Here is a 16,580-nt window from a genome sequence, read left to right as displayed (position 1 = left end):
ACCTTGATGCAGGGGGGGGAAGCAGGACCCAAAATAGGGCTGGCAGGGCTGTTTTAGTGCTGATGCTGAGATCAGAGCTGTCTGCTGCTCCAGCCCTCGTGCCTGTCGCGGTGCCCCCCAGTCCATCTGCGTCGCCTCATCTCCCCGACCTTCAGACAGCTGTTGGGCCAGATTGCCTGCCGTTTTTCCACATTATGTGCATGGGTACAGCACACGCGCATCGGCATCCTAATCATCTCCACCAGCTTCTGCTGGGTGACTTTGCCCTGGGAGGTCACGTGGAGGTCCTCTGCCTGGCCAGCCACTGGAGAGGGGGTGAGCAGGCGTGGAGGGACCAGCCCCAGATGAACCAAAATAAACATTTCTAGCACCCAGCCAGAGCTTGTAAGGACATTGTCATGGTTTAACCCCAGCCAGCGGCTAAGAGCTGCACAGCTGCTCACTCTGTGTGTTGGAAAAGTGGATGCATTATCTGAAAAACTAACTCCCAGATCTCCTCTGCTTCATCTCCCGCCTTTATTCTACATGACTCTGACCCTACTGTAAAAAAGTCAGCACTACATGTTCCCCCTCTCAGCCCTTTGCCCACAGGGCACCTGATGTCAGGCCAGCTGGACGAGACTGATGGATCAAGGCACATCCAAAGTGCTGGCGGCCTGTGGCCCGTGAAATGGTTTTGCTGTGGTGGAAAACTCTCAAAAGCACTGTGCAAATCTGCTCCCTCAGCAGGGCAAGCAACTGCCTGGAAGCCAGAGGGGTTTATATGCTGTGGGAGCAGGTGCTGCAGGCTGGGGAAATGGTGTGGATGCTGGGCTTTCTGCAAACAGCCTTTCTCTTTTAGCCCTGTGTGAAGGAAGAGCTCGTTCACATGAACCATTTAGGTTGGAAAGGACCTCTAAGATCATTGACTCCATCCATTAACTCAGCACTAAACCGGGTCCCCAAGTGCTACATCCATATATCTTTCAAATCCCTCCTGGGATGGTGACTCCACCACTTCCCTGGGCAGCCGTTTCAGTGCTGAACAATGCTTTCCATGAAGAAATGTTTCTTGTTGTTCAATCTGAACCTCCCCTGGCACAGCTGGAGGGGAATATTTGGTGGCAGACGAAGAGTAGATTGTGCTCTGACTTTTTTCAGGTGCCCTGCCCAGCTCCCCTCATTTTCAGCTGTGGCCATGTAACCTGCCTGATGGGGCACGTCAAAAACTCATGGAATGGTTTGGGTTGGAAGGGACCTTAAAGAGCCACAAGTCCTACCCAGGAAAAACCTGCTCCAGCATGAGCTTCCCTCTCCACAGGCTGCAGGTCTCCAGCAGGACCCTGCTCCATCCTGGGCCTCCCACGGGGTGGGTCACAGCCACCTGCTCCAGCATGGGCTCCTCTGTGGGCTGCAAGGGGGTCTCTGCACCCCGATGGTCCTCCATGGGCTGCAGGGTTTTAGCTCCAGCACCTGGAGCTCCTCCTCCCCCTCCTTTTTCGCTGACCTCGGTGTCTACCTTGTTGTTCCATGTTCTCACTCCGCTCTTCCCCGGCTGGAATTCTTCCTGCGCCACAACCTTCTTTTCTTAAATATGTTATCCCAGAGGCGTTACTGTCACTCCTGATTGGCTCAGCCTTGGCTAGAGGCAGGCAGTCCATCCTGGAGCTGGCTGGCATTGGCTCCATGGGAGAAGGGAAGCTTCTGGCAGCTTCTGACAGAAGCCACCCCTGTAGCCCCCCCACTACCAAAACCCAACCACAAAACCCCGCTACATTAATGCATTTTTAGCAGGATTCATAAGATATTAAAGGCTACAGGTATGACCAGAGTGAGATGTAAATATTTTTAAAAGTCCCTTTTCTGTAACCCCTTCTTCAACCTTAACTGCCCTTTTACAGAGAATATTGCATAAGGGTTTGGCGTCCCAGCTCTCGGGGTTAACACGGGGCGTGTCTGTGTCTGGTCACTTGTGCTGAGGGTCACACAGGAGGTGACAGCCCAGGGGAGGTGTTTGTTGTGATGTGCAGTGCTTGGGCCATACTCACGACGGCTTTGGGGTGGAAACACAACTTCTTGGGAGGATGTCCAGAGGATGGACCAGGCTCTTCTTGGTGGTGCCAAGCAGTAGGACAAGAGGCAGAAACTGATGTGCAGGAAGTTCCACCTGAACGTGAGGAAGAACTTCTTTCCTGTGTGGTGACTGAGCACTGGAACTGATGGCCCAGAGAGGGTGTGGAGTCTCCCTTACTGGGGATATTCCAGAACTGTCTGGGCATAATTGTGTGCTGTGTGCTCTGGACTGGCCCTGCTTGAGCTGGACCAGATGACCCACTGTGGTCCATTCCAGCCTGACCCATTCTGTGATCCTGATGCTTTGTGGTCGCTCAAAGACACATATTGCTGCCTCACCTCTGCACTGGTAAGAGAGAGGTAGGGTCTTGGTCTCTCCTTTGCCTCTTTTTTGTGCAGCAACATCCTTCTGTGTTTGAACAGGGATTTTAGAGTTGTTTGTTCCTGAAGCAGAGCGGTCTCCTTATGATTAGAGGTTTGGGCTCTTGTATGTTGCTGCTTTTGGTTTGGACCCCTCCCAAGCTTCTTCTTGAAGTTTTTTTTTTTAATAAGAGTTTGAACCTTTCATTTATTTATTGCAAAATAAGGGAGGCACAAATGACCTTACTACCCAGCACCCTAGAGCCCTTTAACTCCTGGAGCTGCTCAGCTCCTCCAGCTGCTAGGTGCTGGAGCTGCTCCTGCTGAGCCATAGGATGAAGGATGTGATGCTGGAGATGGGTCAGGAGTAGGTCCCACTCCTGCTTGCCCTCCTCCTCCTCCACGGTGGCATCTGTCTGCATGTTTATTTTTATCTCACATCTGCTGGTGTTGTAACAAAGATTTAATGATATGACACAGTTTTTCACCAGTTCTTTTTTCCGTGGTGAATGGAGCTTCCTAGCAGGCTGCTGGAGGGAGCTGAAAGCTTTAAAAAGTGACAAAATTTGGCGACTCGTGTGGAAAACTCACCTGCTTCCCACAAGCACCTGTAGGCTGTTGTCTGCCTGGACAAAAAAAGATAGAATTTGCTATTTTTGCGTCTTGGTGAGATAAGCATATCTACAACTAGTTTTTGTTAATGAAAAAAAGCCCTGAGGAATATGCAGAAGAGTCCTGTAAGTGACCCAAATGCTGAAAATGCAGAAATAGGGTCCAGTGCAGGGGTTTCCAATGGCATCTCCCTGGACTGTGTCCTCTGCCTGGTATTTACCATCAAACACAAGCCCCAGGCAGTTCTGTTTATCCAGATGTTTTGCTTCATTGTTTAGATGATGGGCCGCATCTTTTGAGAAATAAAGACGTTGGCTTCCTGCTGAGGAATATCTTGAGTCTGTTTCACCCAAAAATGACAAGAGGATTTTAAAGGCATGTCTTTCCTATGCTTCTTAAGGCAGATGGTCTGAAATGCCTTTAAGTCCTGACTGTGCCTGCCTGGGCATTGAGAATGAGACCTCTTTCCCTGGAGGACTGCTGGTATGGGATGTCTGCATCCCACAGCTGGTTTTGCTGGTTTGGGAGGATTTTATTTTTTCTTTTTTACCTGAATTTGAGCTGGGGAAGAAAAGGTGCATTACACAGAGCACTCCTTAGTAACAGCTTTGCATCCTTTCACCTGCGTGCTGTTGTGAATAAGGACGTGTGTTTAGTAGTGAAATATCCATGCTGACCTGTGTGTTTTGGGCAATATCAGTGATTTCCCTCTCTGTATCTATGCTATGTGGCTTCGTGCTCCTATAACACTCCTCCTGTTGCCTGGAAGCCCTCCTGCACCCCTCCTAAATTCACCAACACTGTGCTTTGCTCACGCGTGCACCCTCGTGCTTGTATGTGCCCACTGCCCCCAACAAGGTCCTGCCCTGGTGTCCCTCCCAGCCCCTCAGATGCTTTGGTGTAGAAGCCTGTGCTGATTCCCAGGCCCAGCCAGATCTTTGTGATGACATCGTGATTGTTTGGCTTGGGCTGTCTCCTGGCCAACGAAGGGACCTGGTAAGCAAAACTGTAAAATAAGGATGAAACCAGGGTAATCACCAAGTCAGAGCTCAGACAGTGTCTGCAGGGCCAGAGCTGACAGCACCAGAGCCAGTGACCTCTGTGTCCCTCCAGGCAGCTTCTCCTTTGGAAGGACAAGGAGATGAACTCCCTTCAAAGCCTGCTTTGGGGCTATTGTATGGAATACAATGCAGGGGAAACCAAGCTCTCCTCTTTCACAGCCAGCCGAGCAGACCCCTAATCACGGGTGACCAGAGCGGATTTGCATATTAAGAGGAGTGTCTAGGGGCACTTAAAAAGAAGAGGAAGCATATTCATCAAGGCCAGCTTTCTCCGTATGAATATTATTATTCCCAGGGACAATATTCCCCAGACCTCCCATCATCTATTCTTGTGCTGCCTCTCCCTATTAAGGGTTAATTTCTAATGCTCCGTGTCAGGACACTGATACCTTCAGTGGCTCTGGGAAGGAATTTGAGAAGGTAGTTGTTGGAGCATGCGGAGTGCAGTGGTGGAAGCAGTGCCCTGGCAGCCACAAGAGGAAGGCTGTGGATGCTCTGGAGCTGTTCCCAGATGGTGATAGCTTGGGGGAGGCAGGTGGCCCACAAGAGGGGTGGGGAGATGCTCTGGTTGTGTCTGAAAAGGTGTCTTGGGAGTGCTCAAAAAGCAAACACGCACCACAGCCTCCCATGAAGGACTTCTCCATCCCAACACACCTGCCCTGAGATGACAAAATCCTGGTTCCCAAGCAGTTCAAATGCACAAGCCTGGATTAAGTTGCTGTGCATGTGGCACGAAGTCAAGGGTTTACATGGCAGCAGGGCAGATCTTGGTTCAGCATGCCAGAGAATGAGCAGCTGTAAGGAAAAGGGTAGCAAAATTCTGGGACAAATGGGCTGGGGAGGATGTGGTGTCTCCATCACTAGAAGGCTCTAAGGATGGGAATGATTTAGGTGTAGCACGGAGACAGGTTTCTTTTCTGAAGTCCTTTCTAGCTCTATCTTTTTATGCTTTTGTGACTGCTGATCACCAAAATCTTGAAGGTGCTTTAAAAAATAATCCTAAGGCCGTGCCCTGTGAGGCTTTCTATAGCAGCTTGATTTAGAGGAGGGGAAAAAAGAAAGGAAATGAAAAACCTAGGATGGAGCTGCAACCTGTCATACCTCAGCAGAAAAGACACTGATGAAAGGGAAGTGGAGTTTTGCTGGAGCCCAAGGTGAACTCAGGTGTCAGAGCATCCCTGCAGTGCTGCATGGCTGGATCCAAGGGCAGGAAGCATGAGGGATGTGCCTGGGATGAGTGTCCAGAGCCTGGATTCGTCAGTGTGGGTTGCAGAATGTACCCCAGGTTCCCTGCTCTGTCTGACCAACCAGGTACAAAATCCTGCTACCTGCCTTTGGGGCAGGGAAATTCAGAGGCTTTGGTTCTTTGCTGGTGCCATGCCCCACTATTAAACTGGTTAAATCAGATGTGCCAACATGGAACCCTGGTGACCAGGACAGCCTTTGATTCACTGCAAGCTTCGTGGTTCCCAAGAAACCTGAAAATGGCTCTGTTTTGCTGCTCAGCTTTGGCAAAGGTTTTTCTGGGAAGCAGTGCCTTGTCCTCTAAGCTCTTCCTCTCCTCAAACCTTCTCTCCATCTTCTCAGCACTTCATGATACTTCTCTGTAAGCTGAGGACTAATAATTTAGTATGAAAGAAGTTAACAATAAAACACAGAGACTTGAAGAGAGGTTTGCAGAAATAATCCGTATTATCCCAACTGGCCATAACCAGCCGCTGCCAGGTCTCTTTTCTGTGACCTTTGCTGTCTTCACTTTTGAGGTTTAGCTCCTTGTCACCCCTTGCCATGGCTCTGACTGCGTCACAAGCAGAGGGACATGCCCAAGGTGTCATGATCCATCTGTACCTGCAACCTGGGGCCCCAGCAGAGCCTTTTCGCCTGTCTGTCTGTGCTTTTGCCTTTGGAGAGAGACAAGAATATGCATTTTAAGATTTGCATAGGAACATGCAGCTGTTCCACCAAAAATGGATAATTGTTCTCCCCGCTGTGAAGTTAAACAATAAGAAGTGCCAAACTGCACTTGCCATTGCTGATTTTGTGCACTCAGCTGCATATTTTATGCATGTAGATTAGTTCCAGATTTATGACGATGTAACTGTTCATGCCTGTGTTAATCGGGCCAGGTTGTAGTTGCTGTGGAAACTACAACTTTGACTTTTACGTTAAGTTCTGTGGTGCATTTAATGCCTTTTTTTTATTATTATTTTTGAAGTCTTCCTATATTTAATGCCTTGTGGTGAAAATCCTGAGGGAATTGGCATCAAAAATAAAAATGCCTTTGGGCAAAAAACAAGTTTCAGCAAAGAGAGCAATTTTTCTGGAAAGTTGGGATGTGTGGGAAAATATGGGTTTGTGATAGAGTGCCATCTTGACCATAGCTGTATAACTGTTATTTTAAGTGTGTAACAACTATTATAGCTCCTGCAATACTGTCATAAAGAATACAGCTATATAACTTCTAAATGTTCTGAAAATACAGGACTGAAGTTGTCGGGTCTCTAGGAATTCCCTCTGGCGGGTAGAGGAAATTGCTGATGTGTGTTTGATGGGGAAATGGGCAGGTGCACAGTGTTACTGATGCTTATTGTGTCTTTCCAGAACACCCCGGTGGGCACTCCGATTTTCATCGTGAACGCCACGGACCCGGACCAGGGGGCCGGGGGCAGTGTGCTGTACTCCTTCCAGCCCCCTTCCAACTTCTTTGCCATCGACAGCGGCCGTGGCATCGTGTCGGTGATCCGGGAGCTGGACTATGAGGTGACTCAGGCCTACCAGCTCCAGGTGAACGCCACGGTGAGTCCCCCTCTGGCTGCTGCAGGGCTGGAGGTGGTGTCTGCGGGGGCTGCAACGGGGAAGGAGCTGTTACTTGTTTATTTTATTGCCCTACTCTGGCATCTTCTTGGGCACACCCAGTGTTTTCTACTTAGCAAGGTATTGTAGCAATGCAGTGCCTGGGTAGTTTCAAATCTGTGTGGAGCACAGCTACACCTCTCCAGCAGCATCTCAGGCTTGTCAGGGGCTTCTGCATGAAGGGGAGGAGCTCCCTTGGTGATGAAACCCAGTACAGACCATACAGACAATTCATAGAATCACAGAATGGTTTGGGTTGGAAAGGACATTAAAGCCCATCTCATTCGATGCCCCTGCCATGGGCAGGGACACCTCCCACTAGACCAGGTTGCCCAGAGCCCCATCCAACCTGGCCCTGAACACTTTCAGAGATGGGGCAGCCACGGCTTCTCTGGGCAATCTGTGCCAGGGCCTCAGCACCCTCACAGGGAAGGATTTCTTTGATATATTAATCCTCCAGGCTCATTCCTTGTACATCATGGTTTATTACAGGTGGATTTACCTGTATGAAGTTCAGACATAATGAGTTAAAGTTTTGGTGGACAAAGGAGAAAGCAAGGTCCTAATTGTAGTCAATACCATCATACTGGGGGGGGACCCTTGGGAGATGCATCCACCATGGTAAATTCATGGCCCATTTGAATGGGACACTTCTTCCCTGGTGTTAAATCTAGTGAGAGTTGAGAATCTGAAGCAGCACACAAGCAGGTGATCTGGTTGGTGGCTTCTTCCCATCTCAGATTGAAGAGAGGAAGGTAAGATTCAGCTCTAGAATACATCTGACCAACTCTGCACTCAGGAGAGGGGGGGAAAACCCTCTGTGACTCCTGCAGGCAGCTGGCTAGAACTCTTGAAGCATGTGATTTAATCAAGATCATTGTCTTGATGCAGAACCACAAATGTCAGGAGGACACGGGAGGGCTGTCCAGGGCTGCTTTGCTCTTCACGGTGCCGAGACAGGGCACTCACAGACTGCAGGGCCACAGGCAAACACCACAACCTTTCAGCCCAAACCCTGCATGTTCCAGGCTGTGGAATCTCCCCCAGAAGCTTGTTCTTTTTCTGAAACATACCTCATGTTATTTTTAATATTCCAGTTGTGAGTGGGCCTCTCTTTGTTTCCTTATCGGTGTCTGTTGCTGGCATGCTTTCCTGGGATGTGCTGTTGAACTGTCTGGCAGGTTAGGAAATGTGGGACCAAACATCATCCATGATGGAAAAGGGACTTTCTTCCATGAGTCTGGTTTCCTCAAGGATGCAAGGATGTCACCTTGATCCATCCAGTTCCATTCAGTCCCATATCCCAGCAAAGATAAAATGGGGGCATATCTGGTACTTCATAGAATCACAGAATGGTTTGGGTTGGAGGGGTCTTAAAGCTCAGTTCATTCTTCTCCCCTGCCATGGGCAGGGACACCTTCTACTAGACCAGGTTGCTCCAAGCCCTGTCCAGCCAGGCTTTGAACACTCCCAGCTGTGGGGCAGCCACAACTTCCCTGACAACCTGATACTTGCTCTATGTGCTCATGGCATATAGTGATTTCCAGCTCAGGGAAAAAAGACTTAAATATTAAGTCTCTGAACTTGGCCAGATGGCAGGTGTGGGCATGTCTCCTTGGCTTGGTCAGTTGTAGTAATCCCTAGAAGAGAAGTGATGAGAAACTCCAGGGCAAATCTATGCCAGGGGAGAAGGGTGGGAGTCGCAGAAGCATAGCAGGAGCTGGAAGAGCAAATGCAGTCTCTTGCCTGCCTGATGAAGAGTTTGCATGGTCCGCAGTGGGAACTGGGCTGATGGTGAATTCAGGGTGGCTGCAAGGAGAACCAGGGAGCTCAGGTGCAAGGCAGGAGTCATTTCACACCAGGGAGAGAGACAGCAAGGGCAGACAGAGGCAGAAGAGACAGTCAGTGAGGAAACTGGAAGTGTGCTCGCTTCTTTGGTGATCTGTGATGCCTTAAACAAAATTTAAGAGGTGAAGGGGAGGGGAAAGAAAATTATCTGAAGAAACAAAGGACTTCAGCCTGATAACACTAACAGCAGAGTGGAGTCTGAAGTAAGCCTCCATCCAGGCCCTGAACACCAAGGCCCGCGGGTTAAGAGGATAATGTACAAGCTGTGTTGTTGAATACGGTTTAAATTAACATTAATCTTCTGGCAATCAACCTTTGCTGCTGCTCAGAGCTGCTTTGCAGGAGTGTGTGGTAACCTCTAATGGTCGCTTTCCAGCACAGTGCTTGATTGGGGGTAAGGAGAGATTGATTTCCTTCCCTTCGTGTGCTCTCCCTTTATTCCTGTGCTTTTAGCAAAGGACTGTGGGCATTGGGGGCACTTTTCAGCACTCATGGGATGAGACTTCAGCAAGAAAAGCACGGTCAGCAGGGCACTGCCAGGAGAAGCTGGTGGCAGTGCCTACTGCTGTGGCATTGGCTGCGGGGAAAGGGTCTTGCTTTGGGAAAGTGCTTGAGGCTCCATCCTGATTGGGGTGAAAGGGAGATGATCATAGAATCATGGAGTGGTTTGGGTTGGAAGAAACATCTGAAGGTCATTTAGTCCAACTCCCTGCCATGAGCAGGGACACCTTCCACTAGATCAGGTTACCCAGAGCCCCGTCCAACCTGGCCCTGAACATTTCCATGGATGGGGCAGCCACAGCTTCTCTGGGCAACCTTGCCAGGGCCTCACCACCCTCACAGGGAAGAATTCCTTCCCAGTATCCCATCTAACCCTGCCCTCTGTCAGTGGGAAGCCCTTTACCCTTCTCCTGTCCCTCCAGGCCCTTGTCCAAAGTCCCTCTCCAGCTCTCTTGGAGCCCCTTTAGGCACTGGAAGGGGCTTCAAGGTGTCCCTAGATCCTTCTCTTCTTCAGGTGAACACCCCCAGCTCTCCCAGCCTGGCTCCACAGCAGAGGGGCTCCAGCCCTCGGAGCATCTTTATGGCCTCCTCTTGACTCCCTTCTGGTGCTGAGTGGCCCCAGAGCTGGATGCAGTGCTCCAAGGTATTGATGGTCCTGCTTGGAGCATTTCAGTATTCAAGGGCCACGACTGGTCCTTCTGAGATCTCTGCATGCTTGTGACCTGATTGGCAGAGCAGGGAGGATGGTCACCTCGATCCTGCCAGTCCTCAAGCAAGGTAGGAGGGGAGAGGTTTGTAGCAGCCCAGGAGAAAGGATGTTGTTACTGTGGGGATGAATCCTGCTATTCAGGGTTTCCACTCTGCCTTCTGTGTGAAAACCCAGGCATCCTACGAACCCAGTAGCAGCACTGGGTGTACATACCCTCTGCCAGAGCTTGGAGCAGCAAATACAGAACAGAATAAAGCTGCTACTGCAAGGCAGCCCATGGGGTTTGGAAGAGCAGTGGGAACACGAGGGAGCTGGTGGACTTGGGTCATGTTCCAGCTGATGGAGCCCAATCTGTGCTGAGGCATCAGCATTAGTGGTGGGTATGAGACACTCTGCTATGATGTGCTGGTGTGAGACACTGCTGGCAGCCACCCCTGGGTCTCACCACACAGAGGTACCCTGGGCTGTGTCTGTGTTAGGGGGGGATTTATGTTTTGAAGTATATTTTGAACAGTGTTGCTGTGTTTTCACTCAAAATGTGATGAAAACTAAATTGGTGTTTGCTTTATTTTAAAGGACTGATGCTGGAATGAAATGCATATTGTGTTTCAGCTTAGAGGGAGGTGCAGTGGACAATAATTCCAGCAGGTAGCTTGAAAAAAGAGATGATTACCTCCACTATTCAGAGATTCTGGCCCAACTACAACTGCAGGAGACTTAATGCTGCTGAATAATTCTGTGGTTTCTGATAGAAATTCTTTCTCTCTCCTCCCCACCCCTCATTTTTTCAAGGACCAAGATAAAAACAAGCCGCTGTCTACTCTGGCCAACCTGGCTATCACCATCACGGACGTGCAGGACATGGACCCCATCTTCATCAACCTGCCCTACAGCACCAACATCTACGAGAACTCACCTCCGGTAAGGGCTGTGCTTCGCTCTGACGGGCAGGACCGCGGGGTTTCTTTCTGAAGCAACGTGCTTCCAACCAGCTCCAAAACATTTTGCCTCTTTTTTTTTAAAAAAAAAAGGGAGCCTAAGCCAGGGGGTTTAGGAAGGCTGAACCCCAAGTCAGATATTTTCCTGAGCTTTTTTTCTTAAATTTTACAAAGGCTGTTCTTAGCAGCCAGTCACCCCCGTTCCCTCCCCACAGTCTATCTGCATGCCATTTCCAATAGAGAACTTGAAGGAAAATTTAAACGCTCCTGAAATGAGGCAGTTTTGAAAATGCCAGAATCATCAGCCATTTCAGCACTTTGAGTCTTTTCCCCCAGGTTTTGCCAAATTGATCCAATCATTTTAGTTCTTCCGAAACTCGGTTTGTCAGCAAACTCGCTGTTTGTGGAAAAACGTCTCCCAGTCTCTAAATACAACAGGGATGGGGGTTTCCCCCCCCACAGTACAGCAGACATCAGGGCCTTGGGAGCTGTTTGCTCTGCTCCCAGCAAGGGTGCCCAGGGCCTTCAGTCCAAGCACCAGCCCTCCCCAGTAGCATCCACCTTCCCAAGGCACAGCTGTGCATCCCATCACTTTGTATATAGGGAAATATTTTTGTGTGTGGATGGAAAAACCTTCTGTCTTAAACAGCGGCATGGTGTGTGCCCATACCACGTGTGCATCCCATAACAACTCTGGGATCCCAAATGCCTGATGGCTCAGTTCACACAGTGGAAGAGGGAATTCCTTTTTATTCACTTTGAGCAAAGCCCTGACATGGAGAGTGCTGGATCAATAGGGCTGAGTCCTGCTGTCCCAAATCCTGTGGTCAGACAGCACATTACCCATCTGCTGGCCCAGAGATGGCCAAAAAGGGCTTATTCATTAATTGCTTGCACAAAGTGAAAGTTTTGCTGAGATTAGGGTGTATTTTTGGTGTGGGCAGAGTGAGCTGCAGGGAAATAAAAAAACCCCACAATTTAGATCAACCTTAACTAGGAGGAAAAAAAGCCTTAGATGGAACGAAAGAAATGGAAGATCTACAAGTATAAAAAATTGTAGACCGCATCACCTTCATGGAGTGACCTGGTATCCAGGAAAGGGCATCCTCTTCAAATAATAATATATTTTAAGGCTCAAAGATCTCTTTGTGTTGATGTGCTGACATGTTTTTCCCGGAATATACGATGTTTGCAGTAGGGAAAGCAGCAAATAACCACAGTGTAACTCTGATACAGGAAATGAAGGAAGGAGTGCTCACCAGGCAGCACTTTTCAGGCGGGTTTAGAGATTTTAATTTCTCTTGGCAACGTGCAGTGAGGTGTCCAAGATGGATAGGTGACACCAGAGACACGGTGAAGAGGAAGGTTGCAAAATATGAGGGCTGCTTTGAGTGGTTTGGACCCCAAGTCCCAGCCTTCCTGGGAGAAATTCCACTGCTGAAACAAGGGTGTGGGGTTTAACACAGAGTCATTTAGGCTGGAAAAGACCTCAAAGATCATCAAGTCCAAATGTTAACTATTTGCAATTTCTGTCTCCCTGTGGAAGTCTCATCAGCTCTGCCTCACCCCCTCCAAGGGAGCATGGAGCGAGAGAACATCTTGGTTATCAAAATGATAACAATAAGTTTGGATGAGGAGTCTGGCCTTGGTCAGTGGCTGTCCAAAACCAGGCCTACAGGTCAAGCCAACAGGCTGCAGTGCATTTTTGGGTGATGTTTACCCTGACATTGGACTCAGCAGGTCAAAATGTGCACGACCTCTTCCGTCCCAGCCCCAACTCTACAGAGCAGGGCCTCACTGCTGCTCCACCCGCCCACTCCCCGTCTCTCTTGCCTCTCTTTTTATCTGTGGTGCACAGCATGTCTGTGTTCCTCTATCAATGTATCAGGTGAGAATACCTCATCTAAAGTGTATACATTACCTAATAAAATCCTTCTTATTTGGGATTATTGCATCAAATTTTAATTTCCTCACTCGAGTAACAGCATGTCAGCCGGCCCGGCAGTGAAGAGTCGATAGAAGGTGAAAAGAGTGGATAAACTGCAGCAAATTACCGCAAACAGATCTCTATCAGCCCTTTGACTGGAATTGACTGGAATTAAGAAGTGAGAAATGGGATTTTTTTGCCGTGGCAGCTTTCTGAAGCGCTCCCCGCCCCCCCTCCTCCTGCTGCAACGCTGGGCTGTGCTTCGCCTTTCAAGTCCCTAATCCTGTAAGAGAAGAAGAAGAAAAAGGGGTGGAGGGGCACGAGAGGGGAGAGAACTGCCGTTGTAGCTCTTATTTTTCTCAGGCCAGGATCTGGAAGCATAATTTAGAAGCATTTTGGGCAGGTGCTTATTCTGACACTGAGAATAAAGCAATTTCTTATCGGGCAAAGGAAGAGGACACAGCAGGGAGAGACTCTGCTGTCCCTGGAGGTGTTGTATCTTCTTTCTTGATGTTGTTTATCATCCCAGCATGGCTCAGACATCTCTCCCAGGGCACCTGAGTGCACCAAAGCTGCCTGCAGCTGTGGCAAAGCTTGGTGGCGTGTTTTTCATCCTCAGAGTGTTTTTTGGGTGTCTGTCCTCACAGTGTCTGTGCACTGGTTGATGCTGAACGTCACTGAAAGGCTTGTCAAGCCCCGGAACAGGTTGCCCAGGGAAGTGGTGGAGTCACCATGCCTGGAGGGATTTAAAAGACATGTGGATGTAACACTTGGGGACATGGTTTAGTGGTGGCCTTGGCAGTGCTGGGGGAACAACTGGACTCAATGATCTCAGAGGAGTTTTTCAACTTAAAGGGTTCTGTGATTCCATGTCCTCCAGACAAGTTGATGGGGCTGGAGGAGAGGGGCCATTTCCCCTTGCAGAGGAGCTGTTGCTCTGATGAGCCCCTGCTTTTGGACCTCAGCTGGGGCATGGTCCAGGCAGCACGACAGCTTCACTTTAGGGGAGAGAGAGAAGAAATCCACTCCCTTGAAGACAACCTGAGGCCTATGAACATGTGCTTCATCCCACGGGGAGCCACGTGAAGGTGAGAGTGGGGGCAGATCTTGTTGGCACTTGGTCCCAAGCCCAGCAGTTGTATTCCCTTGTGATAGGATGGTACAGCTCTGTGTCAGATATCATTAAAACAGTTTTAATTCTTCAACACCATCCTCCTCCCCCTCCTCAGAAACTCCTTGGGTTGAAGAAATAATGTAGAATCGGTGCTATTTTTGCCCTAGAGTCTCAATAGCTCCGAGTTAATTCTTTCTTACAATATTTCCAGCCCATCAGTGTGAACACTTTATTAAAAGCTCAAGGTTTTATTAAAAAAGGATTGATTTACTCCTGCCCCTCTTCAAAAAACCCTCAGATTTTGTTTGGATAATGTGCCACTCTTTATTTTCTTTGCCTTTTTTTTAAGCATAGGCTTTCCCAGATTATTACTTTTATAAACCTTCTTCCTCCTTCCCTAGAGGGAGAGGGTTATTCTGCTGTCTCTGTACCACCAGCTGAACCCTCTCCCTGCAGCCACTGTTGTCTGCAGTAGGGAGGTGAGTTGTGACTTGTTTTAAGAAAAGTCAGGAATATTTGGGACTTTCTGGGAGCTGCAGGTTCATGCCACAAATACCTGAGGGCAGAGCTGTTGACACTGGAAGTCAGCCTGGGGTTTCTGTGAGTAAGTAGAAGACACCAAGACATGGACAGTGAAAGGAATAGTGATGTGGTCTGATAGGATTTTGGAAGAGAAATTGGGAATTGTTGACATGTGGTTTGTTAGGGGACGATCTTTGCCGTCGTGGTAAGGCTGAGACAAGGGTTTGGTTTGTTTGGGCTGTTTTCCCACTTCCAGCCTCTCCTCTCTGGGTGGTTATTTCTGCTGATGTGGTGGGCAAAGCACTTTGTGGCTATCACGGGTACCAAGTACTGAGTGTAGCCTGTGTGTAGGACCACATTTTGCATCACATCCTCTCACTCCAGCCCATGCTGAGTGGGAATACTTCCTCACCACGAAGGCAGTAATTGCCACCAGCAACATAGATAAATGTTGTGCCTGCTCTGGGACACTTTTCCAGCCCCTTCCCCAGAAGGATCAAGATTGCTCCTAAACACTGTGGGTGCTCAGGGAGGGATTATCCATCCCCAGGAGCTGGCATCTGCCAGTCTTGTGAATATTGGAAGAGTCTTGTGAAAGACCTGTCAGGATTGATGGAAACCAGGTGGGATGTGAAGAGGTGCCCAGATCCCCACCCTTGCCGTGGTTCCAGGAAATAGCATCCCTGAACAGCAGGGAGCTCAGCACCAGTCTAACACGTGTTTCTTGGTCATTGGTGAAGTGTTACTCTTCTCCGGGAGGAGCTGGTGAAGGGGCTTGTGGGGAAGGAGGAGAAACACAGGGCTGTAAGGAGAAGAGGGGGAGACCCAACATCAAATGCCACCAGCATGGTAGTCACCATCACACGCTTACCAAGGACAGGATGAACCTCAGCGTGGCCTCTCATAGCCCTCATTCCTGGGATCAAATGTCTGGATAATTTCTTCCCTATGGGCACCTCTATGGCACACGCTGCTGAGATATCTGAATGAGATTCCCCCTCCACCCCTCCCAAACTTTCCCTGCTGCCACATCCACGCTCATCCTTTTATCTCTCCCAGCAGCCCTTCTTCCCCTTGGCTCCTGCAGGAGGGGCCTCTCCCACGGATAAGGCAGCCCATTGCTATTCCCTAGCCATGGCAGGATCCCTGCCCTCTCCTGCAGCTGCCTTCCTCTGCAGCGTGCACAGCAGGACACAATTCCCATTCCATGCTGCTCTGAGCTGTCTGACAGGTGATGAGTGAGCTGTCAGACAGTCCCAGTGCCTTCACCCACTGCCCTTCCATGGAGGAGCTCCTGGTTTGCCAAGGAGTGAACGGAGCTCAGATCTGCCCTGTGGGGATGGGAGATTAAAGCTTGGATGAAGTTTAATTCTGCTGAATATGATTATAATATATAATACAATATAGGCTATATAATACAATAGTACACAATATAATACAGACTATATAATATATATAGTAATATATAATACAATACATAATTTATAATTCAATAATATATATTATATATATTATACTCTCTCTGTATATATAGTATAAATTATAATACAAGCAAAAGAAAGGTGGGACAGAGCACACTGGATTGCATTGCCCATTTTTCTTCATCTCTATTTTGACCTGGCCTCCTTTCCACATCCCCTGTTCTGCCTTCCCACCTGCTCTTTTCCCACTTTTCTTGTGCTTTTTATCTGTCCGTGCTCCTTTGGAAAGCACAGTTATTGTCAGTGATTTAGAGGCTCTCCGGGTGGCTGCTGAGCCTCACCAGCCGAGCGCTGCTCAGAGGCTGGTGACCTGGGATTTATGGCTAATGTTCTCAGTTAATAACATGGATTTACTTAAGGACTCTGTTGGAATGCCCTCTGAGATCAGGGAATGGGCAACCTGCCTGGCCCTGGGAGCCTGCTTTATGGCCAGTAGTGGCATTGAGCCCACAGGGGCACGAACCTGGAAGCCAGGGAAGATGGTGAGTCCCTGTTTTCCACTAGTGATGTTTCTGCCACAGCTTTCCCTTTGGCCTTCAACTGATGGATTGAGGGGCAAACACGGGGCTGCCGACCCGCTCTGCTCCCTCGTTACACATGCA

At 49.1% G+C, this 16,580-nt stretch overlaps 1 protein-coding gene across 1 annotated transcript in view; it reads left to right on the top strand.

The window, feature by feature from the left end:
• The window catches only part of CDH23 (cadherin related 23), a 194,154-nt gene that overhangs the window by 78,288 nt on the left and 99,286 nt on the right, over positions 1 to 16,580 (top strand). The window contains exons 7-8 of the mRNA XM_027661026.1: positions 6,687 to 6,881; positions 10,789 to 10,917. Of these exons, the coding sequence (XP_027516827.1) occupies positions 6,687 to 6,881; positions 10,789 to 10,917 (324 nt within the window). The remainder of the gene's footprint in view (positions 1 to 6,686; positions 6,882 to 10,788; positions 10,918 to 16,580) is intronic.

Source organism: Corapipo altera, unplaced genomic scaffold (assembly GCF_003945725.1).
Source record: "Corapipo altera isolate COAL_440 unplaced genomic scaffold, ASM394572v1 133, whole genome shotgun sequence".
NCBI classification, from domain to species: Eukaryota; Metazoa; Chordata; class Aves; order Passeriformes; family Pipridae; genus Corapipo; species Corapipo altera.
This window is presented reverse-complemented; position numbering and strand designations above follow the sequence as displayed.